This window comes from Mustela nigripes, chromosome 1 (genome assembly GCF_022355385.1).
Source record: "Mustela nigripes isolate SB6536 chromosome 1, MUSNIG.SB6536, whole genome shotgun sequence".
NCBI classification, from domain to species: Eukaryota; Metazoa; Chordata; class Mammalia; order Carnivora; family Mustelidae; genus Mustela; species Mustela nigripes.
Window position 1 is genome coordinate 48,203,397 of NC_081557.1, and position 25,775 is coordinate 48,229,171.

Sequence of the window (25,775 nt, forward strand, 5' to 3'; positions counted from 1 at the left end):
GAATCAAGATGGTGTCAGGAGGGAGACAAACCATAAGAGACACTTAATCTCACAAAACTGAGGGCTGCTGGAAGGAGGGAGTAAGGAGAGGGTGGTGGGGTTATGAACATTGGGGAAGGTATGTGCTATGGTGAGTGCTGTGAAGTGTGTAAACCTGGCGATTCATAGACCTGTACCCCTGGGGCTAATAATACATTATATGTTAATAAAAAATTTAAAAAATTAATAAAAATAAAATAAAATGAATGGGGGTTATAGAACCCAGAATGCTTGGATCAGAACACCAACTCCACTACTTACAAACCGTATGACTTTGAGTAGATTACTTGATTTATTTGTGGCTCAGTTTATTTGCCTGTTAAAGGGAACAGTAATAATGGTAGTATTTACCTTAAAGAACTTTGGGAAGCAGTTCATGCAAGGTGCTTAGAGTCATGCCTAGCTCAGAGTATATACTGAGGAAAAAAAAAAAAAAGAACGTAGCTATTGCTGTGACTGTTGATATGATAAATCAGATAACCTGAAAATCTTCCTACTAAATACACCTGGAAATGGTTGGGGAAATACAATAAACATCCTTTTAGATTATGCCAGTTAAGTTATCGTCTCTCTGCTGCTCCACCTACCCTGTTATACTCTGCTCTGTGACATTGGGGCTTGGACTCTGCCAACCCCATTTCACCTTTGCCAGCTGGCTCACAGTTAGGCTCTGTCAATAGGAGATGCTAAAGGGAAAATGGAAAGCAGGAACTTCCTCCTTCCTAGGCGTGCTGTTTCTTGACAACAGCAGTTGGTTCCTTCCCACTTCTTTCTGAACTCCCAGAACCAGCCTCATGGCACCCCTCCGAGGCAACAGCACCAGCTGGGCAGAGCTCAAGCAAACCTGGACTCCTATAGGCCCTTCCCGGGAGCACCTGAGAAACCAGCAGCACCAGGCAACACCCTCTCCGCAGAGAATCAGGGCGTAGTCCTTCAGATCCCTTCAGACTTCTATGCTCTGATAATTCCAACTGTTCCCTCCCATTGTTTCTCAGTCTTAGATGAGCTAGCTGTTTAATGCAGTTACTACATCAAACTCACTTTAAGATTCCCTTTTGCCGGGCACCTGGGTGGCTCAGTGGGTTGAAGCCTCTGCCTTCGGCTCAGGTCATGATCCCAAGATCCTGGGATCAAGCCCCGAGTCAGGCTCTCTGCTCTGCAGGGAGCCTGTTTCCTCCTCTCTCTCTGCCTGCCTCTCTGCTACTTGTGATCTTGCTCTCTGTCAAATAAATAAATAAAAATCTAAGAAAAAAAAAATCCCTTTTGCTTGTTCAGTCCTCCCACAAAGGTTTAAACTAATTCCATTTACTGAGTTCACTCCTAAAATAGCTATGTGTGGTTTCTACTTTCCTGCTTGGATCCTAACTGATACACAGATAAACTGACCTCATGAGAAAGTAAGGGAAATTCCAGGAACAGTGTGACCTGACAGCATAGCTGTGCTAGCAGTGTAAAGAATTTATAAACTCCTCATTGTCCAAGAGACAGATTTTGAGCCTACTAAAAACAACTGATATTATATTGTATTGTATTAAAGCTGTATTAAGGCTGAAGCAGTCAGGCGGCTGGGTGGCTCAGTGGGTTAAGCCACTGCTTTCGGCTCAGGTCATATGATCTCAGGGTCCTGGGATCGAGTCCCACATCGGGCTCTCTGCTCAGCAGGGAGCCTGCTTCTCTCTCTCTCTCTCTCTGCCTGCCTCTCTGTCTACTTGTGATCTCTCTCTGTCAAATAAATAAATAAAATCTTAAAAAAAAAAAAAAGGCAGTCAATAAAAAGACCAGGGGGGAAAAAAATCTGTCCACAGGGAAATAGGGAAGCTTATCTTGCTCACCTAGTGAAGTAGGATGAAAAAACCTCCTAGGAATTCAAAACCATAGTTGTTTTGTGGCCTAAGCTTGTGGCCTGGAAATCTGTATTGCATACATTGGTCCCAGGCTGGGAATAACCTTGAGTGTCCAACAGAAGCAATAACAAAGTTCTCCAGGAGATACAATGGCCAATGAATGGCCAATAAATATGTGAAAAAATGTTCACCATCATCGGTTAACAGGAAAATGCAAACTAAAACCAAAATGAGATACTACTACACCTCCATGAGAAGAGCATATATTAGAAGGACAACAATACCAAGCATGGGTAAGAATATGAAGCTGGGGGCTCCTGGGTGGCTCATTCAGTTTAACATCTGTCTCAGGTCATGATCTCAGGGTGGTGATATCCAGCCCTGCACTTGCTGCATCGGCTTGAGATTTTTCTTCCCCTCTCCCTGCTCAAGCATGATCACGAGCACACACATGCGCTTTCTCAATAAATATATAAATAAATACAATCTTTAAAAAAAAAGGGAATATGAAGCAAATGGAGCTCTCACATACTACTAAAATAGTACCATCACTTTGGAAAACTGGCAATTTCTTAAAAAGTTAAATACAACTGCCATACAACCCAATCATTCCACTCTGAAAAGGAAAAATATACAAATGCTCAAAGATTTGTACATGATTGCTCATAGCAATTTAATCACAATAGCTAAAAACTGGAAACAAACCAAAAGTCCAAAAACAGAGAATAATAAAATTACATGATATAACCATACAACAGAATACTATATAGCAACAGAAAGCCACAAATTACTGATATATGCAACTAAATGGATAAATCTCATATGTATTATGCTATGTGAAAGAAACTAGGCCAAGAATATGCACTGTATGATTAACTTACATGAAATTCTAGGAAATGCAAATTAACAATAGTTCCTGAGGGGGGCACCTGGGTGGCTCAGTCGTTAAGCACCTGCCTTTGGCTCAGGTCAGGATCCCAGAGTCTCAAGATGGAGCCCCATTGTCGGGTTCCCTGCTTGGTGTGGAGTCTGCTTCTTCTTCTCCTTCTCCCCTTCCCCCTGTTCCTTCTCTCTCTCAAAGCTCAAAAAAAAAAGTTCCTGAGCCAAGGTGAAGGGAAATACGGACTGCAAAGAAACATGCAGAAACTCTGGGGAATAATAGAACGGCTCTATATTTTGATTGTGGCAGCTTTTTATAGGTATATACATCTGTCAAAACACTTTTTGCCTTAAACATAGTTTACTGTACATAAATTATGCCTAAGCAAAGTTGACTTAAAAGAAAATTGGAAAAAAAAAAAAAAGAAAGAAATAAACAAAGAAAGAAAATAAACTGCTCTTGGTAGTAACTGATCTCGACCCAAGCTACATAGGACTACCACAGACAACACCCCTTTGAATGTGACCTTACAATCCAAAACTACTACATACCTGCAGAAACTATTCATTATGGGCAAGAGTCAGCTAAAACAAATCCCTAAAAACTTCAGAAAAACATGATAGAGACTATAAGTTTATTTAAAATTATTGGGGCACCTGGGTGGCTCAGTGGGTTAAAGCCTCTGCCTTCGGCTCAGGTCATGATCCTGGGGTCCTGGGATGGAGCTCCACATCGGGCTCTCTGCTCGGCAGGAGCCTGCTTCCCTTCCCCTCTCTCTGCCTGCCTCTCTGCCTACTTGTGATCTCTCTCTGTCAAATAAATAATAAATTTTAAAAAATAAAATCTTTAAAATTATTATATGAGTTGAGGGGCGCCTGGGTGGCTCAGCGGGTTAAAGCTTCTGCCTTCGGCTCAGGTCATGATCCCAGGGTCCTGGGATGGAGCCCCACAACTAGCTCTCTGCTCCGTAGGGAGCCTGCTTCCTCCTCTCTCTCTGCCTGCCTCTCTGCCTACTTGTGATCTCTTTCTGTCAAATAAATAAATAAAATATTTTAAAAAATAAATAAATAAAATAAAATTATTATATGAGTTGAAAACATGAGACAAAAATAAGATACCATGGAAAACAAAGAAGCATATTTAAAAATGTACTAGATAGTACTTCTAAAAATGAAAAAGTTAGCTAATGAAGAACTCAGGGCATCTGGGTGGCTCAGTCAGCTGAGCAACTAAATGGCTCTCAGCTCAGATCTTGATCTCTGGGTCATGAGATTGAGCTCTCAACAAGCTCTGCACTGGGTGTGGAGCCTGCTTAAGATTCTCTCTCCCCCTCTCCCTCTGCCCCTCCAGCCCTTAAACACACACACACATACACAAAGTAAATTAGTTCTAGCTGAAGAGTAAATTACTAAGCTAGGAGATAGATTTAAAAAAATTACCAGAGGTAAGACAGAAAGAGATGGAAATCATGAAAGATAAGAGATGTAGAGGACAGGGATGTCTGGGTGGCTCAGTTGGTTAAGCAGCTGCCTTCGGCTCAGGTCATGATCCCAGCATCCTGGGATCAAGTCCCACACTGGGCTCCTTGCTCCACAAGGAGCCTGCTTCTCCCTCTGACTCTGCCTTCCACTGTCTGCCTGTGCTCGCTCTTGCTCGCTCTCTCTCTGACAAATAAATAAATAAAATCTTAAAAAAAAAAAAAAGATGTAGAGGACAGAATAAAAAAGTCCAACATAAGTTAAATATGGGATCTGAGAGAGGTACTATTTATTTATTTAAAAGATTTTATTTATTTATTTGTCAGAGAGAGAGAGGAGCAAGAGTGAGCACAAGCAGACAGAATGGCAGGCAGAGGGAGAAGCAGGCTCCCTGCCGAACAAGCAGCCCGATGTGGGACTCGATCCCAGGACCTGAGCCGAAGGCAGCTGCTTAACCAACTGAGCCACCCAGACATCCCGAGAGGTACTATTTAAAAAGGGAACGACTATGAACTTTTTACAAAATTTATGCACGGTATGAAATCTCAGATTGAGGAACCACTGTAAGTTCCCAGTAGGATACAATTAAATACACAGCATGTAATGAAACTGCAGAACACAAACAATAAGATTTTTAAAACTACCAGAGAAGGGGCGCCTGGGTGGCTCAGTCATTAAGCGTCTGCCTTTGGCTCAGGTCATGATCCCAGGGTCCTGGGATGGAGCCCTGCACCAGGCTCCCTGCACAGAGGGAAGCCTGCTTCTCCCTCTCCCACTCCCCCTGTTTGTGTTCCCTCTCTCACTGTGACTCTCTCTGTCAAATTAAAAACAAAACAAACAAAAAAACCAACTTTAAAAACTACCAGAGAAAAATGCAGGTTACCTGCAACAAAATGATAGTTAAATTGTGAGCACAGTTCTCAAAACTAACAAGAAAAAGCCAGAATTTCAGTAAAATAACATTCAAAGTGCTGAGAGAAAATAATTGGAAGCTTAGTACCCAGCTAAACTATCAAGACTGAAGAGAAAAAAAAAGATGTTTCTACACAGAGTGTTTAACGCTAACTGACCCCTTACCGAAGAAAACATCTGAAGGATATGTTCATCTATTTAACACAAAAGGAATAAAATGCAAGAAAGAATGGTGAAAAAACAAACAGTAAGCATATTAGGATAAAATGAAAATAATCTCTAACAGCACAAAACACAATACTGTTAGAATACAATAACAACTATTATTATTTAGAATTGTTCAATATTGAAATGGACTGCCTTTGGGAGTGGTCCCATCTTTGGAAGTGTTTATTTTGAATTCAGACAACACCTTTTGATATGTTCAGTGTAACAGTGGGTAAGAGGCTGAAATAAATGACCCCCAACATACTTACTGACCATCGGGTGTTATCAATTAGACACAGCTGTCAAAATATTCTCCAGTCAGCCCTGTTTAGCCACCTGTGGCAGGGCTTTTCACCATCCTAACAGTCCTAGAACTCAACTACTAGTTCAAGGCATTCTTCTCACTCTCGTATTCCATAAATAAAAGAGAATATTCTAAATAGAAATGTTTTTATATGAGCTTTCAGGTAAGATCTCCTAGCTTTGGGGAAGCATAGCTCTGGCATTAGATTAAGAATCAGTCATTAAAATTAGTCATCATTTGCTTGAACTTGGGCCAAGAAAAGAGTACTGTGGAAGCTTTTACATAGAATTATGTGCTTCTTCCTCTACAAGGAGAACCATTCAGGAACAGAGAGGGAGGGAACACATATACTCATCCCTGCTGATGGAATGCTACCTTACTTGGTCTGAATGTTCCCTCTGGGTTCTCATATATTCACAACAGTAAAGATCTTCACAAGGTAGCCCTAATCCCCACCACAGAGTAACCGTTTCAAGAACTTTGGAAATATGGGACCAGGAATCAGACACTAGAGAGAGGGAAACACGGATTAAAGCGAGTAACTATCACAGTTTTAGAAGGCAGTTCCATTCCAGGCAAAAAGATAGAATACAAAGGTTCAAAAGCCATTAAATGGAGATGGGCTCCTCTTCCTTTTCAGTCCATGAAAGCTCATTCATTTCAAAGCATACATTAAGAGCCAGGACATGTTTCATGCATACCTGCCTAAGCATCAGGATAGGGGACAAAAGACACTGTCTATCTAGGACAAACATGCAGACACTCTTCCCATACCAGATGAGCAGCACTCCCCTGGGGCGTAAGCAAGAAAGGACACCCAGAGGAGGCAGCATGAAGCCAGTTACGCTCTTTCCCACGCACAACCTTCACACAGTAACTTACAGTCATGTATTTGTACACTCCAAGACGCTTCCATGAAACAACTTAACTGATTTGACCCTCAGAACCACCCCAAAAAGTAGGTAAGGCAGGTAAGTTATTGTTAACCTATGCGAAGTGAGGCTCAAAATAAATCAGGTGACCCGTCCAAGACAACGCGCACCCCTTACCCCCCACTCCTTATTTAACCCAACCATGCACTAGCTATGTAATCCTGACCAAGTAAACATTATAAAATACCTCCGCTTCCCCAACTGTAATAAAGGATAATAGGACAATTAGGAATGTTTAAAAAATGATCCACGTCAAGGGTGTGGTACAATGCCTGAAACGTAGCGGGTGCTACGTTTACTAGTATTACTACTGCTATTGTTAACAATAATAGGCGGAGACTTCCTTGGGACCTCTGGGTCACAAGCATTTCAGGAACACGCACTAGCCCCCCCCCCCTTCCCTCCCCGCGTAGACAGAATTCCACAGACACGCCCCCAAACAGACCCTCCCCCTAGGCACGCCGGCACCTCCCCCACACCAGACATGCCCCCCTCCTCACAAACCTTACCCCCGATAGATTCTCCCCAGTCAGAGAAGGTTATGAAGGAGGCCTTCCGCTCGCACCCGCCTCTCCAGCACCCCCTTTAGGCCCCGGCATCCCTGCGGGCGCCGGGACTGAACGCCAGCCGCAGGCCCGCGCCGGTTACCTGGCCGCGCGCTCCCGCTCCGCCTCACGCTTCCACGGGATTGGGTTTGTCGCGGGCTCGCGCCAGCGCTGTGAGCGCACAATTAGTTTAAACTATGGCCCCGCCCCCTCGCGCCACCCTCTGATTGGCCCCGGTTGTCAGGAGTCTCACGCAAGGGCACGCTTCAGGACCCGGGAAAAGGAAGTGTGAGGACCACTGGGAAGGGAGAACGAGTGTCACTATTTCCGGACCCGGGCCGGGACTTGAGAGAAAAGAAAACTACAAATCCCAGCACGTCCCGCGGCTTTGGAGCCCCGCCCCTAGCGAACTACAGCTCCCGGTAGGCATAGCCGTAGCACTTACGGAGTGTGGCGGGGATACGGTGGTGAGGCTAGTTACCATGGAGTTGGCGCTGAGGTAGTGGGACGCCGAGGCTGGAGGGAAAGCAACTGCGGGTGAGTCGGGCGGGAAAACAGAAAAGTCGTTCTAGGGAACCATTCGCTCTCTGGAGAGATTAAGCAATTTCCTTTTCGGGGACTGAGAAACCCCCCGCACACACCCCTTTCCCCCTTTCACAATGAACAAGACAAGACATCCATACGGAATGGACCTGGGGAGGGAAGGGGAACGAGATACATACCCACAGGGATTTGGGGGCGCTTAAGAACATCTCCTGTCACAAACCTGGGACCCCCTAATACGGATGCGTCAAGTCCCTGACAGTGGAAGATAAGAAGTACCCTCAGAAAATGGGTTGGTTTTTCCTGTGATGATGAACTGAGACCTCTTCAAGACATGGAAGTAGAATTAGAGAATTAGAGCACGCCCTAATACTGGAGATGTATGAGGCTTGACTTTTCTCTTTCCTTACAGTAAGGAAGATCCCAGGGTACCGCCTCCTCCTCAGGGTCAGCAGCATCTGCCCACACACACGCATTAGGGGTTCTGTCCCTAAATTACTTCTCCCTATGGTCTGCTTCTCCTAGCTCTATGGTTAGAGTCTGATTCCTTTTACAGTCTTCATGACAGATTATATTAGGCAACTTACCCAGTTCATTCACATTCAGTCTCTCTTTTGAGTTTTGAGTCAAGGATATTTATCCCCATTTTACAGATTGGAAAACTGAAACCCAAAGAGGAACAGAGACTTGCCCAAGGCCACACACCAAATTGGTGACAGCTTGGGACCATACCCCAATTTGCCAGTTTCCAGCCAAGTCACTAACTTGAGTTTACAGCCTGTTTAGCTTAAGGACTTGTTCCAAGGAGTAAACTGCCCCAGGATAGCAGCTAGGTTGAATCTTGGACTTCCCTGTGGCACCTGGGAATAAAACCTCCCAGAATACACTAGATTATGTGGCCGACTTTTCATGACACTTTGATTTTTCTTCCACCTATAGCCCATAAACAGAAACCCTCTCTAGGCCAGGCCATTCAGACTCCTATCAGATCTTATCTGATTATTCCTCAAAACTTCCTGTGCCATCATACTACTACTTACCTAAGAGTAAGTAGAGAGGGAAGAAACAGGCTAACAAGAAATCAAATTACAATTGTTAGTAACTTCAAAAACTGAAAACAAATTTTCATCAGCTGGGACTGGTTAAACTTAACTAAATGAAGTGGGGTACACACAAATTCTATTCAATACTCTGCAATTATTAAAAAGGGTGAGTTTAGGGGCACATGGCACATGGGTGCTCAGTCAGTGAAGCAACTGCCTTCGACTCAGGTCATGATCTCAGCATCTTGGGATCAAGCCCTGCATCTGGCTCCCTGCTCAGCAGGGAATCTGCTTCTCCCTCTCCCTCATATACTATTTGTTTATACTATAAACAAATAGTATATGTTTATTTAAAAATATATATCGCTTCTCGGCCTTTTGGCTAAGATCAAGTGTATTTAAAAATATACACGATTTTGTATATCTCCCTTCTAAGAGGTTATAATTCCAAATATTAATCATGTTTTTGATCAGATGGAGACTCAGACTTTTAGTTTCTACTTGATGTACTTCTCTATGTTGTTTGGTTTTATTTAGCGATCATATTAACTTTTAAAATAAAATAAAACCAGTAGAAGATATTTCCAATTTGGGAAGGAAAAATTCCAAAACAAGACAAGTATGCCTCTAAACTTGTCATTTGTCAAGTCAGTCTGGACAGATGAGGAAGGCACTAGGATCTGACTGGGCATGAGGCAGAATAGCAGCTGGGAAAGACTGACTCCAGAAATTCGGGGCGCCTGGGTGGCTCAGTGGGTTAAAGCCTCTGCCTTCAGATCAGGTCATGATCCTAGGGTCCTGGGATCTAACCCCACATCGGGCTCTCTGCTCTCAGGGGAGCCTGCTTCCTCCTCTCTCTGCCTGCCTCTCTTACTACTTGTGATCTCTGTCTGTGAAATAAATGAATAAAATCTTTAAAAAAAAAAAAAGAGAGAGAGAGAAAGAAAGAAAGAAATGCAACCACTGGGGCGCCTGGGTGGCTCAGTCAGTTAAGCATTTGCGTTCGACTTAGGTCATGATCCCAGGGTCCTGGGATTGAGCCCCACATCGGGCTCCCTGCTCGGCGGAGATCCTGCTGCTCTGCCTCCTTGTGCTTTCTATCACTTTGTCAAATAAATAAGTAAGATCTTTAAAAAACAAACAAGCAAAAACAAACAAACAAACAAGCATACAAACAAGGCTCTGAAGTGAGAAAAGCAACAAGGTTTTGTCAGTTCTACCCAGCAGCCAGGTATACCAATGTGACACCTGAAGACACTAATTCATTTTTTTCATTTATCTATTATCCATTTGTTCATCAAGACTTTAGTGAAGACACACTCTTTGCCAGGCTCAGTACAGAGTAATGGTAGGAGGAGAGAAATAATTCTGACTTCTGTCCCTGGCCTTGAGCTTACAGGGAAGAAACAGGAGGTAGTTTATAAAGAAATGAGTATAGGGGCGCCTGGGTGGCTCAGTGGGTTAAAGCCTCTGCCTTTGGCTCAGGTCGTGGTCCCAGGGTCCTGGGATCGAGCCCCGCGTTGGGCTCTCTGCTCAGCAGAGAGCCTGCTCCCCCGCCCCCCCTCTTTCTGCCTGCCTCTCTGCCTACTTATGATCTCTGTCTGTCATATAAATAATAAATAAAATCTTAAAAAAAAAAAAAAAAAGAAAAGGAAAGAAAAGAAAAAAGAAATGAGTACAGGGTCACCTGGCTGGCTCAATCAGTAGAGTGTGTGACTTTCTATCTCAGAGTCATGAGTTCAAGCCACACAGGGCATAAAGCCTACTTTAGGAAGGGGGGTTGGTTTCTCAAGTGGCTCAGTTGGTTAAGTATCCAGTTCCGGGGTTGGTTGCCTAAGTAGCTCAGTTGGTCATGTGTCTGACTCTTGATTTCAGTTCAGGTCTTGGTCTTGGGGTCATGGGATTGAACCCCATGTCAGGTTCCCAACTTAGTGGGGAGTCTGCTTGATATGCTCTCCCTTTGCCCCTCCTCCCACTCACATGTGCATGCTCTCTCTCAAATAAATCTTTTTTAAAAAGGGAAAAAAGAAACGAGTACAGATAATACAACTGCTTCAGTGTATTAGTACTAGCACCTGCTGCAGGGCATACAATAGCTCTCAAGATAGGTTTGTCTCCATTTTACAGATGAGGAAACAGTCTTTGATAAAACTTTATTCAAAGTACAGTAGGGGTATGTATCAGTTAGCTATTGCTGTATAACAAACCATCCAAAAACCATAGTGACTTATGATCTGTATTACTGCTTCTAAGTCTCTAAGTCAGCCATAGGTTTCTTCTGGTCTTGGCTGGGCTCATTCATGTATCTGCAGGTACCTGTGACTATCCTGAACTTTGAATTGGTGTAGGCTGGCTATTGGCTAGTCTAGGATGGCCTCAGCTGGGAACACTAACTCTCTGCACATAATTCACCTGCATATGTTTGTCACATCCCTCCAGTAAGGTAGCCGTTTTCTCTTGGCACAGGCAAAGAGCAAGAGGGCAAGCCCTCTCTTTAAGCTTTCTGTTTGCTTCATGTTTACTAACATCCACTGGCCAAAGCAAGTCACGTGGCTGAGCCCAGCATCACAGTGAATAAAACTACAGAGTTAAAGGGCAAAAAAATAGATACCAGGGAGACCTGGAATAGGAATAATCAAGGGAATCAATCTACCACAGAACACAATCAATTTTATCTGGAAAGACAGACTTCATCAAAGAGGGTATACTAGGCCTGAGTATTAAAACATGAGAATATTCACTAAGTAGGCAGCTGTTTCTTAGAACTGGATGCAGGCTGGTTTGCCACAATCAATGGAAACCTAGTAGGCTTTTCTGCGCTCATGACAGACAGGGTTCTCTTATTTGTTATCTTGGCTTCATTCCTTCTGGTCAGGCATAGGGCAGTGGGCACTCCATAAATGTTTGCAGAATTGAATTGAGTTTCTTACTGTGAATGAGGTGTGGACTGAAAAAGCTGAACCTGGGAGCCAATTGTTAGAAAGAGCAGCTTACCATCAACACTAGCAAAACAGAAAGCCTTGTATTTGGCAGTTTCTCATTCATTCCTCCCACAAGCATTTCTTGAGTGCCTGTTGTAAGCCAGGTTCTGTGTCAGATGATGAATAAGACACAGTGCTAGCTCACAGCCTGGGCTACTATTGAAATGGAGAAGAATAACAACCATTTCCAACTGGCAAATTTATCTAAACTACTGAGGGCTGCATTTTTAATACTAACTCATCCAGAAAAATACATCAGGAATTGGTATGACACAAAGTCAGTTTTTAGGAACTGCACTGAGTTAGGTTCTCTGATGGTCAAGGAAACTAATAGTCAAATTCTGCCCTTAAATATTTTAAGCTAAAATCCATGTCCAGTAGTGCAGAACTCTGAGGTCCCAACCCAGGACTTTGAAAAAAGTATCTAGTCTTGCTCAGAGGCATCAAAACTGTTGTAGGTGCTCTAGTGGAATGGGCTTCTCTGTTTAGGGGAGAACACAAGCCAGGTTCCTCTATTTCCAGAAAAGTCTGTGTTCTTTGTTGTCTGTCTGTTGTCTGTCTGTATATTTGATACCTAAAAGATGCAAGTCTCCCTAATTAAGTCTCTACCCACCAGGCCAGTCCTGATTTGACAGAGAACTCAACTGTGAAGTGACTCAAGGTGGCACTTCCACAAAGCACAGCTGAGACTGTTGCTTTTTGAGAGGAAGACATTCACTTTCCATTCCTGTACATGTTAAATCACAAAAAATTAGTCAAACTGTATTAAGCTTAAGTGGAATTATACACTATCAAGTCCACGGTTTTTAAGAGAAATCATTTTAAGAAAATGTGTGGATCTCATTTTCTGCATACAATCTATTTGCTGCTTTGACTCAAATGGTAAGAACTGCATATCCTGAGGTTTCCTTTTTTACTTTGGCTGTCAGGAATTTCAGAGATAACATAGGCCAGTTCCTAATTCTGTGGTGCATCTCTTTGTCTTCCTTTAATCTACTTTCCGATCTTTCTCTTCCTTGGTTTCCATTTCCTACATCTGCCCTATCAGTCTGGTAGCCACTAGTCACCTGCAGCTGTTGTGCACTTGCCAGGTAGCTTCTGTAAAATACCTCCATTGTTAATAGCAATTATATGTTGAGTATTATTTTGGATATATTGGGTTAAATAAAATATATTAAGCTTTACCTGTTTCTTTGGACTTTTCTTCTTATAGCTACTAGAAAATTTTAAATTACATATGTGAAAAAATTATATATGTGGCTTGCATTTGCAGTGTTCATTATATTTAGTTGGACAGCTCTGTTCTCTAAGAAATCATCCTGTTTTGAGTGTGTTGTTATGAACTACCTCAAATCATTTTGGAAACCAGGTGAAGTAGTGAGCAAAGGTGACGACAGCAGTGGATGAAGTGAGGAAGGGGAGGTTGACTGGGACATGTCTTTGTCAGTCTGTGTGTCTTTTGTTTGTGCCTGTCACATAGAAAACCCCTTGGTAAAGTGTGTTTTGAGCTTTCTTCTTCCCAGGTGAGTAGTATTCGCACTTCCCCAGCCTCTGGAAAATTTCTCAGCTTTACGTGAGCTAAACAATTGGAAAGGATCTGATAAGACAATTGATAACACTGTGTTCACCCCTCTCAGGGGTATTTCCATTTTAACAGAAAACAATCCCTGAACCCAAAGGAATGAATCCCTAATGGTGGAGTTTCAGGCATTGGTGACAGGTGAGTGAGTGAGGTAGACTCCGGTTTGATGTGTAGGTGCTTATATACGTAGGAGTACATTTGGCATGTGGCTGAAAGTAGGGTCTGTGGATGGAGAAGTGGGGTTGACAGACAAGCTGAACAAGCTGACCCTGGCTGTGTCGGACTGGCAAAGGGCTGTCAGACACCAGGTCCAATGCAGGCCCTCCGGGTTTGTTAAGCAATAGAATAGCCCAGTTGATGTCACTGGAGTGTGGGTACCAAGGCAGCCTCCATGGTAACTACTGTGGAGTAGCACAAAGGGCCTCAGTGTAGGATTCAGGAGTGTATGATTGCAGTCTACACTGACTCACTGGCTTAACTCTGGGCAAGTGCTTTCACCTGGGGTCTCAGTTTCTTCGTGTGGAAAGCAGAAATGGGTGTTACAACTATCAATAAGCTCTAAGGGATGTAAAGGGGTTCTGAGAAGTAGAAAGTGCCCTACAAATGCAAGGAATGGTGATTACTATCTTAAAATAGAAATGCAGCCAGGCAAGCCTGGGGTGGTGGAGAGCAGAAAGCAAGGGTACAGGGCTCTGGGGTTACCTGGAAGCCTAAGCCCCTTGTACCTGGAATACCAGTCCTTCTTATCACCCCCAGGCTGAACCCGGACTCCCAGGGCCAGTGCTTACACCTGACAAATGATGGCCTGAGCTATGAGCAGACAGGACTATATGAACACTTCGGTGCAAGAGCCCCCTCTTGACTACTCCTTCCGAAGCATCCACGTGATCCAAGGTCAGCCCACAGAGCACAGCACTCCACTCACCATGGCAACAGGCTGGGTATGGTCCCTAGGGAGAGACCAGTCTTTTAAGAGCCTAAAGAGAGTCTTCCTGTGTGCTTGCAGATTTTTTTTTTTTTTTGACGTTTTTGAGAGGAGTAGGGGGTAAGGAGGTGGCAGGAGTGGAAGGGGTAACTGATCACCTTCAAAAGAATCCCCACTACAGCAGTAAAGTCGGGTGAAGAATAGTGGGAAACCAGTTTATTAGCCAATGGTTTTATTCTCCTGTCTTTACCTGAAGAGAGGAAGAAATGAATGAAAACACAGGCAGAATCCTATCTCCTCTGAGGACACAAGCCTATTCTGATCACTGGTAAAACATGCAGGGTCTCATTATTAACAACTGGCATGTTTCCAGTTTAAATATTTATTAGTAAATACCTTATGCTTATCCCAGGCCTACCCAAGCTTATTCTGTCATCACCCACAATTATTGCAGCTTCCAGCACTGCCCAAGCTTATTCCCATTTTATTAATGAGTTTCTTTGGAAATAGGTGGCTCAGGGAGGCTCTTATCAGTATCCTATTCTCAGAGGAAGATGCTTCTTCCCAAGGAAGTTCTATCCCTTACATTTGCTCTCACAGAACCCATGCTGGCACCCATATATCCTAGACCCAGATCTGGCTTCGTTTTTTCCTCACAGGCAACTGGGGGCTACTTTTAAGCTCAGGAAGAAGGCAAATAGTTATCCAGGAGGTACAAGCCTTGGCTTGAGTTTGGGATACTACTGGGTTTGCACCAGCCACAGTGGTAACTTATATTCTCTCAGGAGCACACACCGACCCACTATGATCTTTATTTATTGTGCATAGCATCACTTCTGATGTAGTCTGTGATTCACAAGGGTTTTAGCTGTGATAATCCTGAATGAGAGGTGGCAGGTGACGAAGTATGGCTCCTGCCTACCCTGGGAATTCCCAGCTCTGAGTGGGGAAATAGAGCTTTGCACTGCTTTGTGCTCTGTGGAACCTTCTTAATGAGGGGAGAAAACATCCACTACAACCATGGGTAACTCCATAGCACAAACCATGGGCCATACAGATGCCAGCTCCCTCGTTCAATGGTTATTTACTGAGCATCTACTATTTAGTAAGCGCACATGTATACATACCTGCCAGATTCCTTGCTGTGTCTTGTAAGGAGGGGAACAGGGGAAGCATATCCAGCCCCCAAAAGGCCAGTCCCCTCAGGTTCCCCGGAGCTTGTGGAAAGAATCTGGGACTACTTGATAGACTACTTGCTAATATAATCAGTAGATGGATTATAGATTCTGAAATGCTGGCGACTCTAGAACACATTCAACCCACAGACCTCTGACTTTTTACGAACCTACAGTATTAAGGGAGTCTGCCATGAGATACTTACCAATCCCTTCCATTATGGGGTGAGGGATGATGTGAGGAAGTTATCAAACTAACTCCTACCCTCTAAGGAAACATGGAAAAGTCGTGTGGCAACCCTTCAGAAATAGAAGAATCATGCTTTTCCGGTGTGCCTGGGGCTAGGCACTTCCCAATTCTTTGGGCACTAATATCTGTGCTCCATTTTCCAGACCTGCCTTGGCCTACTCTGAACTAGGCAGCTTCAACAGATCCTTAAGCAATGCAGTACCCTGGTGGAATCTGAAGGGAACAAACCTGTAGCAGTGGGATACCCCATTCCACTCTTGATATCGGCAGCCCAGATGGGAGCCTTAAGTTTTCGGCAACACAGTCCCACCAGTGGCTATTTCTGAGCTGGAGAGCTGCCCATGCTGTATGGCATTCCTCAAGCTATTGCCTCATCAGGCTGGATGCTAATCTATATGTGGGTTTATTTTAACCCTTTTATTCAGCTGTATCATTTCATTGGGAGTTCTCAGGATATGTTGGGGCCAGGGGCAGGATTAGGAGTTCATTCACAAGCTGAATTACTGTGCTCCAGTGCCCTTCTGCCACTTCCCCCCAACCTCAGGCCCTGACTGTAGCTCCTGCTAACTCCAGCACTAAGGCAGAGAGCCATCTGGTGGATGCTGGCTGACCTGCAGCTGAGGAGGAGAGGAAGTTACTTACTGGGTGGAGGTAGAAGGAAGTGTGTCCCGTAAGAGCTCAGGGGAGTGAAAGGCAGCGGCCAGCTTCAGCAAATCCAATACTTTCTTCCCCGGATGCAGCTTTAGACAAGTAATGAGAGGCTTGGGGCAAGAGGAAATATACAGTCCCCTCAGCCATAGCCAGTATCTGGTTCTGACTCTGCTACTGTGAGTCTGGGCAGGACCCAGCCTCTCCGGACCTCATTTGTCAGAAAGGGTTGGGGGGTGGATCTACACAGATGGTTTATAACATCCCTGTTTTCCTTATTCTCTCTCCTCTGCCGAACTTTCTGCCAGTGTTGTTTACACTACTTGCTTAAATTTCCTTAACCTGTTTACTCTTGAACTCAGTCCAATGTAGCTTCTGGCCCCAGGCCCTTGTGATTTCACTGTATCCGCCTTCACCAGGATCCCCAAGGGCTTGAGTTGCCAAAATTACTTTTCAGTCCTTATCTCCTTGAAATTCACTCCTATAAACTATGAACTCCCTGAGCATCTGTAAAAATTATCTTCTTGTGGTTCTCCCTCCCTGTCCTTCCCTCATTACTCATCATTATTTAATAGATGCCCCCTCCTCTCTACCCTCACTCTCCGTGTAGAATCCCCTCTATTTCTCTAACTTGTACACCTTCTATACTAATGATTCTCGTCCATCTCCAGAGCTTCAGACCTTCGTATCCAACAGCCTGCTTGGCTTCTTCACCTCTTTGTTACAGGAGCCTCAGATATACACCAAGGACAAGGCTGAACTCACCTTTTTTTTTTTTTAAACTCCTCACCTTTTCAACCTTAGTTTGTCTTTTTCTTTTTTCTTTCTTTTTTTTTTTTTAAGATTTTATTTATTTATTTGACAGAGAGAGATCACAAGTAGGCAGAGACGCAGGCAGAGAGAGAGAGAGAGGAGTAAACAGGCTCCCTGCTGAGCAGAGAGCCTGATGCGGAACTCGATCCCAGGACCCTGAGATCATGACCTGAGCCAAAGGCAGCGGCTTAACCCACTGAGCCACCCATGCGCCCATTTTGTCTTTTTCTAATTCCTTATCAGTCCCCTAAATAAGAAACTGGGCACTGCCCTTGATTATTCTTTTACCCTTACATCCAGTCAACCACGAAGTCATGCTGATTCTCTTCCTCTCACCTCTCGCCTGGATGACTGAAAGAGCCACACTGGTCTTCCAGTCCCACCCACTCCCTTTAATCCATCTCCACACTAAAGCTTCAGAATGATCTTTTTGCAATGAAAGATTTGGATCACCCTTTGCTTTAACCCTCCAATGGCTTCCCGTCACCTACAGAATAAAGTCCAAACTACTCTGCCTGGCTTTCAAGGCTTGTTGGCTTTTCACTCCATGTCCCACCTTGCACAGTATGTGCATACATGCCCTTTCCCACCTCTGTGCCTCTGCTTGGGTGCCTCTCACCCTTTCCACCCTTTGCCTGGTTAAGGTCTCCTAATCCACTGAACTCCATCTTAGGTTTCGACTTCCCTGAGTTCCCAGAAGAGTCCTTCTTTATGATTCCGTCACTATCACATTGCCAGTTTGTTTTCATCCTGCCTATATGAGCTCCTCCAAGGCACAAAATCTGCCTCATCCCTACCCTGTTACTCATCCAGAACTTGGCACAGAACTTTACCACTATACATCCAGTATCTGGCACATACACAGTTGCTTAGCAGTAATTCGAGAGAGGGACATCAGAGGGTGTTGTACTGAAGTGAATACTCTAGGCTCTACCAGTGGATAATTCTAGATTTTGTGCTATAATCATCTTGGTCAAGTCTGACAATTATAGTTCTTAGTTTCCATAAAGTGGGAATGATTTTGCCTCCCACACCCCCAAAAGGGGTGGCATATAGAGGACCCAATGATAGAACAGACATGAGAGGACCATGGGATGCAAACCAAGAATTTGGGATGGCAAGTCTTTGACCCTTAGTCCAAGTTTACTTGGACTCCTGGGGCCTGTGGGAGTGATACTAGACTCAAGCATGAGGCTATGGTCCTGCCAGTACCCCCAGCTCTAGCACAGGCTGTAAATCCTCCCAGCTCTGTTCCTTCCCATCCCTAAGGCAGAAAAGCAGAGACAATAACCCACGTCTCACTGTCCCCACAGACCTGTTGAGCGAGGAGCCTCGGACAGGGCTACGACCACTAAGGCACTCAAAGTCAGGGAAGTCACTGACCCAGTCCCTGTGGCTGAACAACAATGTCCTCAATGACCTGAGAGACTTTAGCCATGTGGTTTCACTGCTTCTGGAGCATCCAGAGAACCTGGCCTGGATCGACCTGTCCTTCAACGACCTGACTTCCATCGACCCTGTGAGTCCCCAGCACTGTGATTTAGTCACAGGGTGGGCCCGACGCCAACTTGTCCAACCCCCAGCCTCTCCATCTCCCACGTCTTTCAGGAAGTAGTGCAGCAGCAGGCTGCTGTCCAAGTACATGGCTATGGGCTCAGACAGACATAGGTTCAAATCCTAGGTTTGTCTCTTACTGTAGGACTTTGGGCAAGATACCCCACCTTTCAAAATCTGTCTCCCTGTCTGAAAAAATGAGGAGCATGTGCTCCCACCAAACATAAAGGTTTTGTGAGGAAAGCCAAATGGCATGTAGCAGGCTCCAATAACACAACAGCTTTTGTTATCAGGCACCCTCTGTGCCTTGTGCAGAGTTTGTCTGTGGAAGAGACAGATGAAGTACAGCACTTATTTTCCATGAACTCAGACTCAAGTTTTAAGAAATAAACACATTGACCTTTTCTTGTCCAGGATCCCTACCAGGGGAAAAAAGCAGCTAGAGCATGAGCTGGAAACGATTCCCTGGGTTGTAGATTGTAATTTTGTAATTGTAAATTTGAAAGCTTCTCTTCTGTACCTGGTGAGATGCTATCCCTGTCCCTTGTTGTGAAAGAATCTTAGATCTCCAACACTAAAAAGGTCTTCCGTGTAGGGGCAATTGAGGCTCGGGGGGAGCAGGAGTGCCTATTCATCTGGCAAGTCAGTGGCTGTGCTAGGCTGCCGGTCCATACCTCCCATCCCTCAGAGCACAGTTCTGTGCCAACATGGTACCCCTGTACCCATTCAGAGTAAAACAACAAGTAGGTCAGAGTTATCCAGAATGGCTGCAGGGGGGTAGCAGACTGGAAAGCAAGTTGTTTCCCAGACTCTTCCTTCTTTGCCCACCAGTCCTGAGCACCAATCCAGGGCTCTGCCCATCCTGGCTTTTGGTTTCCTTCCCCAACAGGTCCTGACAACTTTCTTCAACCTCAGTGTACTCTATCTCCACGGCAACAGCATCCAGCGCCTGGGAGAGGTGAACAAGCTGGCTGTCCTCCCACGGCTCCGGAGCCTGACACTCCACGGGAATCCCATAGAGGAAGAGAAGGGGTATAGGTAAGTGCCCTGACCCCAAAGCTGAGCTCCCCTGAGGGCAAGGAGGTGGGGAGAGAAGAAATCCAACACCAGTGTTCTGCCGTGCTAGGGCAGAGAAGGGAGTGGCGACCTTTAGGCATGTCTTACTATCCATCAGGGGAGACTCTGTCTCCCCCCAAATTATCCTTTAGTCCCTCCATTCCTTGCAGTTAGGGGAGAGAGCAGCAGCTGGTGGAGGGGGAAGGAGGTTCTGGTGGGGGCTGGCCCCCAGCCCAAGTCTTCCCCACAGGCAGTATGTGCTGTGCACCCTGCCCCCTATCACCACATTCGACTTCAGCGGGGTCACCAAAGCAGACCGTGCCACAGCTGAAGTGTGGAAACGCATGAACATCAAGCCCAAGAAGGTCCGGATCAAGCAGAATGCACTCTGAGGCTCCCAGGGCCCCAGCAGTCCTAAAGGCCGAAGACAGTCAATTTGGTTTAACAATAAACGATCGGAGCAGTTGAGCAGATGTGAAGTCACCTGTGCCATGTACAAATGTCCTCTGCCTCAGGCAATAGTCAGTAGCTCCGGTCTTAACTTCACCAATGGAGGGAGGCAGAGGAGGGAAAGGCCTTTTGGCCTGGGACGTAGACCTTTTGACCTGGTTTACTGTATGGTCTTGAGAAACTTACCTTATCTCTCTGGGCCCCTTTTTAAAAAACTCTTCAGTTCAGATAGAGGTTAGAGCTGCTTCAAAGAGCACCAAGTTTCTGTGAGTACACCTCAGAGAAGATGCTAGACCCCCCACTTCAATCAGATCAGAGTAGCTCCACTCTGTTTTACATGCTGGTGTTCTGCTTGAGATTTCATCAGATAAATAGAATCTTCTGCTTGAAAACAGTGGCTTGCTGGCTCCGTATCAAGTATCCTTGGTCTGCCTTTACCCCTCAACCCTGGGCTTGTTGGTAATTCCACTGCACCTGAAGCAGGGCCCCCAACAGTGACAGCTGCCTTGGATTCCAGTTTGTTCAGTTTGGACACTATTCACTGGAGAAGGGACAAGCAGTCTTATCCAATCTGAGGTTAGCCCAGGCCATTTCCAGCTAAGACCTGGGAACTCTGAACCCTTATCTCCTAGATTCCTCTCAATGGCCCTAGAAGATGTACCTCCCACCCCATCTCGCTGCTCACAGACCAGAAGTACTAGGGTGGTGGGCAGGACAGAGGGGCTGCAACCAGCACACAGATGAATACACTTCCTTTATCGAGGGCGACAAACCAAAACAAAACCCCAAAACCCCAAACATGTAAAAACCCAGGGTGCTAGAAATACAAACTCAATTCATTCAAATTCAAGCTTGTCCAGACCCTGGTCATAAACCCTCATGAGGTGCATGTGAGCACCAAGTCAGGGAGGGGGGAAAGGAGTGAGGCCAAGAGAAAGGGTGGGAAGAGGGCCCCCACAGGCCCCCTAGGGATCACCCTCACAGTGGTACCTCCAACTTCCCAGTGACAGTGAAGACCTACTAGGCTCTAACCTTTTGATCCCCACCCCATCCCTGGCCAGGGCTTTGAATGCCAGTCCCAAATGGTTCTGCCCTCCCTTGCTCCGTCCTCAAGTGCTGAGGCTTCCGGCCTCACTCTTCTCCTCCTCCACACTCTTCTCTGTGATTAGTAGCAGGTCAGGGTGCTGTGAGAGCCGCAGTAAGGCTGGGGGCCAGGGGAGGCAGGGTGGAGATGGGGTGGAGAGAAGAGCAGAGCTGTCCAAGGATCCCTCTCTTCACGGGATTCCGAACTGTACAACCAGCTCCTCTTTTGCGTCCACTCGGATCTGAGAAAGTGCACTGTAGGCATAAGCAGCTATCCTGGAGACCTGGGACAGAGGGGCCAGGGACGAGAGGAACAGAGAGGGGCAGTGAGAAGGGAGATTGGGTGGCAAGAGAGGAGGGGATGGTGGGGGACAGGAAGCCAAAGAGGAAAGCAGGGATGGGACAGACAGCAAAGAACAAGGAGAGGGGGCGGTAGAATAAGGGTAGAAACAAGAATATACAAAGTACAAGAGGTGAGAGTGAGTTGGGTACTCGAGCTACCAGGCTCCCTAACTCCACCTCTCTACTGCCTCTGAGACAGAGAAGGTGACCCCTCTGCCACAGCCTGGGCCTGGAGGGAAGGGTAGGCAGGGGCGGGCCCATGGGCGGCTCACCTGCTGCAAGTCGGAGAAGGGGACAGGCTCGCTGGCCAGCACTTGGTGGGGCTGGCTGGTGAGAGACGGCAGCGGCGGCAGCTTCTTCCAGTGGGTCAGGCTGCTGCTTAGCACAGCCAAGCGGGTGCTGGCCAAGAGGATGGATGGGAGTGCGCAGTCAGACCAGTCTGCTTTGCCCAGCCCAGCCCAGCCCAGGCAAGCCTTGTTCCTTCAGGCCAGAGAAGGGTGACAGGCACCTCCGCTCACCACGACTTGCTCCAGGCCCACCTCCCTCAGCCTCCTCACCCCTGCAGGCCACGGGGCAAACAGGGCTGACATAAACATCTGTATGGTACCAGGGATTTGCTGTCAGTCTCCTGCGCTACACCCAAACAAGAAGCCTGGACTGCGGCTCAGGCTCCAAATCTGGGTAAGGGGTGAAGGGGCAGGAAGGAGCCCAAGTAGCCTGAGTGGGGGCCACCGAAGCTGGCCGGGCCTCACCTGTATTGCCTTGCCCGGTCCATGTACTCATGCTGCTCCATGCCCTGGGAGTCCGCGGCAGACACGTCAATGATGTTGCTTTGGGGAGAGGAGGCAGAGGGAACATGACAGGTGCTTCAAAAGGGACACAAAGGATTCCCTGCCAAGTGCCGACTCCAAGGCTATCTGACACCAGTATCCCTGCCTGCCCAGTGGAGCAGGGCTGGGCCCAGAGGCACCTCTAGCTGTTGACCTTGCCCATCCCCCCTGTCCTGGGCCACCCAGTCCCTCTATCCCATCCTTTAACATGGATGGTGAAGCTCTGCTCAGGCTTGGGCCTGTGGTGCTCACCTGGCTGTCTTAGCAAGAATGGAGGAGAGCAAGGCCTGCTCATCTGTGCGAGTGGGAGGCAGGCTGTGGTAGTTGGGCTCGGCTCCATTGAGGGCTTTGGTAGGGGGGCTGCTAGGGTCCAGCAGCAGCTTCCGTTCCTCTCGGTCCTAGGAGGGGCCAAAGGGGAGAAGTCGGCCCTAGAGACTTTAGTCCAACACCTGCCTTTCCTGGGCTCTCCTCTCAGCCCACCTCTGACCTTTAACCACCAAGAAATATCCTAAGTGTATGGAATGTCAGCTAAGGCTCAGTCCTGCCTGCCCTTGGGAGCTCGGCTGAGTTGGTGGTCTGGGATGAATCAGAGTGGAACCAAGCAGTCCTAGAGGCCCTAAGAAGATGGACAGAGGCACAAAGCATGTATCCAGTAACACCTCTAGAGCTTCACAGAACATTCTAGTGCCTGATGCAGGTCAGGAGATCCCCCAGACAATTCTATTCCTCGTATAATGTCGGGACAGGAGTCCTAGCCTCTGGGTCACACAGTCCCACTGTGCCCCCTCCTTGAGGGCAGGTCCCTTCTACTCTCAAGTGTTCACTCTCCTCTGATGCTCTCTTCATACATGACTCCCAGAACCAAACTTGATGCACCTGGTGAAGCCAGACCTGACAATGGAGCTGCTCCCTCCCTTACCATGCCAGCACACCTCTAGCAGTGTGGTTCTGCTTTTTCAGTCACCTACGTTGATCATCACAGCCCCCAGAACTAACCTTGGGCCAGACCAAGTCTCCCTGTCCCTCACAATTCTGTGTATATTTCTCTTCATCCTCATCTACTGCAATCTCTCTGAATATGACCCTGCCTTGAGCCCATCCACTGCAAATCCCCGCTGGCTTTGTGTCAGCTACAAATTGGATAAGCAGACCTGCTGGGTATCTATCCAAGCCATAAAGAGCAAGTGTGCCCAGGACAAAGCCAAGGACAAGGGGCCTATCCTGCCTAATGCTGACTCACCAACTCTCAATGCCAGACCACCAGCGCTCCACTCCAGGCCACTTTCAGTTCCTACCACAAACCTTCCCACTGCAGGCTCCTGGCTCCCCTGGCCACAGCGCTCCTTACAGAGGGGCCACTTCCTCCTGCTGGCCTGCCCCACCCTAAGGCAGGCCCAGCCTTTTCACAATACTCTTTGTTCTAAAGCCTAGGTTGTCCATGTGTCCCCAGTTCCCAACAACACAGGACAAGAGCTGTGGGATTCTGCCCTATCACTTCCCAACTCCTCAACACAGCCCCTCCTCCTTAAAACACAGGGTAAGTGTGAAAGGGCCAGAAAGACAAAATGCTTGCCAGAGATCTGGCTCCCTAATGAACCCTTGAGTTTGCTTCCTGTGTGTCATCCTTCCCCCAAGCAGACAGATCTTCCTGCAGGACAGGGCAGTTTTCCCCCCATCAGGGGTTCTTCAAGAACAATGTTTTCCTGACACCTAGACTCCCAGAAAAGGCCAGGCTTGTGGACATCACAGTGGACAAATAACTTCACTTCCCCCCCTCACAGAAGGCCAAGTGCAGCATGGAGGGGATTTTCACACCCTGAGTCAGTGTCAACCCAAGGGTCAGGATTTCACCGTCTACCCTAGCACAGACACATGTATGTGGCCTGCCCATGACTACTATGGGCAAAGCTGAAAGAGACAGCTTGGCCCAATGGATAAAGCACATGGCTTGGTATCAAGACACCACAGCTACGGCACTACTCAGCTCTGTATCATTGGCTAAACCATTTCGTCTCTCTAAACTTTCTTCTTGCCATTAAATACACAATCTGTACCTATAGGACAAAACATTTTGCAAAAATCAAATGAAAGAACTATAAAGGCCTTTGAAAAATGTATCATACATTCTTTATTAAAATAAAGGAGCAGAGATAAGAGTGGGAGAGGGGCCTATCCCAAGAGTTGAGAGAGGGACTCTTAGTGAATGGTTTGGCATAGACTTTTGCCACACAAAGCCTTAAATCACCCAGCACAGATCGAGCACTGTTCTGGGGGTTAAAACCAGAAGTGGGAGTCTGTCAAGAAAGTGAAAATCAGGAGAGCAGCAAACTAGAAGCTGGTATCCTTTCTTAGAAGGCACTACCACTTCTTGAACCCTTCATTCCTTCCAAGAGTCTGTTTTACTCTTTAGGACACAATTTCCCACAGTTTTCCCAGTAGGCAGGAATACTGTGTCCTCTAGGAGGCTGGGATAAAGTGAGGGGTAGTGGGCATGAGGTATGCCTAACATAAGGTATAGGAAATAAGAGTATGTGTTCACTGAGTGTTTCGGAAATTAATGAGGCCCAGGTGCCACCCATACTTCTTATACAAATGACATTTTCCTAACCTTAACTCCTTAACCCAAAATAGGTTCATGTGAGTCACTGGGGAAAGACCTACTTCCCAAATACCAGTAACAAAATCCATTTCTGTGACCATTTTCCCCACCAGACTTTGGGCTACTTGCTGAAATCTTTCTATCCTGTGTCTAGAATGTGCTGAAATGTAGAATCCAGGCTTAGAGACAATCAAAAAGGTGAGTGGCCAAAAGCTTGAGACTTCATCCTCAGGAAGGTCTCCCTACTCCTAAAAGGAGATCAAGCACGCAGGGCAGGTTTAAGGTGGGGAGAAGTGAGAATGCACCAAGATGAAGAGGGAGAATTTAAAACTGCACAGGTTTCTCAGCCTAGTCCCTGTGCAAAAGGATCAGATCTACAGTCAAATTCCCAAGACAGGCCCCTCTCTAGCTGGAAGAACCTTCAGGCCCCAAGCAAAAACTGCACTGAGGCAGCCCAAACTGAGCTCCCTATCCCGCCTCCCTAAGCCAATCCAGTCAAGGCGGAAACCCACTTTGTAGCTTCCCAAATGACTTCCCACATGCCTCGATGTCTTCACTGTCTCTATCAAATTCTTCGCTGGCCAACTCAAATGCCACCTACTTCCAGAGGCCTTTTCTTTCTTTCTTTCTTTTTTTTTTTTAAGATTTTATTTATTTATTTAACAGACAGAGATCACATGTAGGCAGAGAGGCAGACAAAGAGAGAGGAGGAAGCAGGCTCCCGGCTGAGCAGAGAGCCTGATGCGGGGCTCGATCCCAG

The 25,775-nt window shown here is 46.4% G+C and overlaps 3 protein-coding genes across 10 annotated transcripts in view; 1 reads left to right on the forward strand and 2 right to left on the reverse strand.

Moving 5' to 3' along the window:
- Positions 1-7,334, reverse strand: part of NUMA1 (nuclear mitotic apparatus protein 1) — a 77,500-nt gene extending 70,166 nt beyond the window's left edge. Inside the window, exon 1 of one of the 2 annotated variants that reach the window (XM_059409901.1) lies at positions 7,245-7,334. The gene's annotated coding sequence lies outside the window, so the exon portion shown is untranslated. Of the gene's footprint in view, positions 1-7,105; positions 7,219-7,244 lie in introns of those variants that run through there. The other variant, XM_059409885.1, reaches the window with a different exon arrangement.
- Positions 7,335-7,553: 219 nt separating this feature from the next.
- LRRC51 (leucine rich repeat containing 51) lies at positions 7,554-21,410 on the forward strand. 7 transcript variants are annotated; one of them, XM_059409963.1, is made up of 5 exons: positions 7,554-7,678; positions 13,346-13,428; positions 18,415-18,620; positions 19,545-19,693; positions 19,944-21,410. In XM_059409963.1, the coding sequence occupies exons 2-5, from the start codon at positions 13,401-13,403 to the stop codon at positions 20,101-20,103; spliced, it is 543 nt and encodes a 180-aa protein (XP_059265946.1). In that variant the 5' UTR covers positions 7,554-7,678; positions 13,346-13,400; the 3' UTR covers positions 20,104-21,410. The 7 variants fall into 7 exon arrangements, with proteins under 7 accessions (XP_059265946.1, XP_059265959.1, XP_059265934.1 ...); XM_059409976.1 differs by having other exon boundaries at positions 7,555-7,678; positions 19,962-21,410; XM_059409951.1 differs by lacking the exon at positions 7,554-7,678 and adding an exon at positions 14,047-14,184 and having other exon boundaries at positions 13,345-13,428.
- Positions 20,897-25,775, reverse strand: part of LAMTOR1 (late endosomal/lysosomal adaptor, MAPK and MTOR activator 1) — a 5,751-nt gene continuing 872 nt past the window's right edge. The window contains exons 2-5 of the mRNA XM_059410027.1: positions 22,669-22,814; positions 22,339-22,416; positions 21,859-21,985; positions 20,897-21,528 (exon numbers count right to left, since the gene is read on the reverse strand). Coding sequence (XP_059266010.1) covers positions 21,436-21,528; positions 21,859-21,985; positions 22,339-22,416; positions 22,669-22,814 — 444 coding nt within the window. The 3' untranslated portion in view covers positions 20,897-21,435. The remainder of the gene's footprint in view (positions 21,529-21,858; positions 21,986-22,338; positions 22,417-22,668; positions 22,815-25,775) is intronic.

Coding starts and splice junctions, on each gene's coding strand:
- LRRC51 (XM_059409951.1), top strand. CDS start 14,103: ATGAGCAGACAGGACTATATGAACACTTCGGTGCAAGAGCCCCCTCTT. Junction 14,185..18,414: donor AAGCATCCACGTGATCCAAG/GTCAGCCCACAG, acceptor CTGTCCCCACAG/ACCTGTTGAGCGAGGAGCCT. Junction 18,621..19,544: donor ACCTGACTTCCATCGACCCT/GTGAGTCCCCAG, acceptor CTTCCCCAACAG/GTCCTGACAACTTTCTTCAA.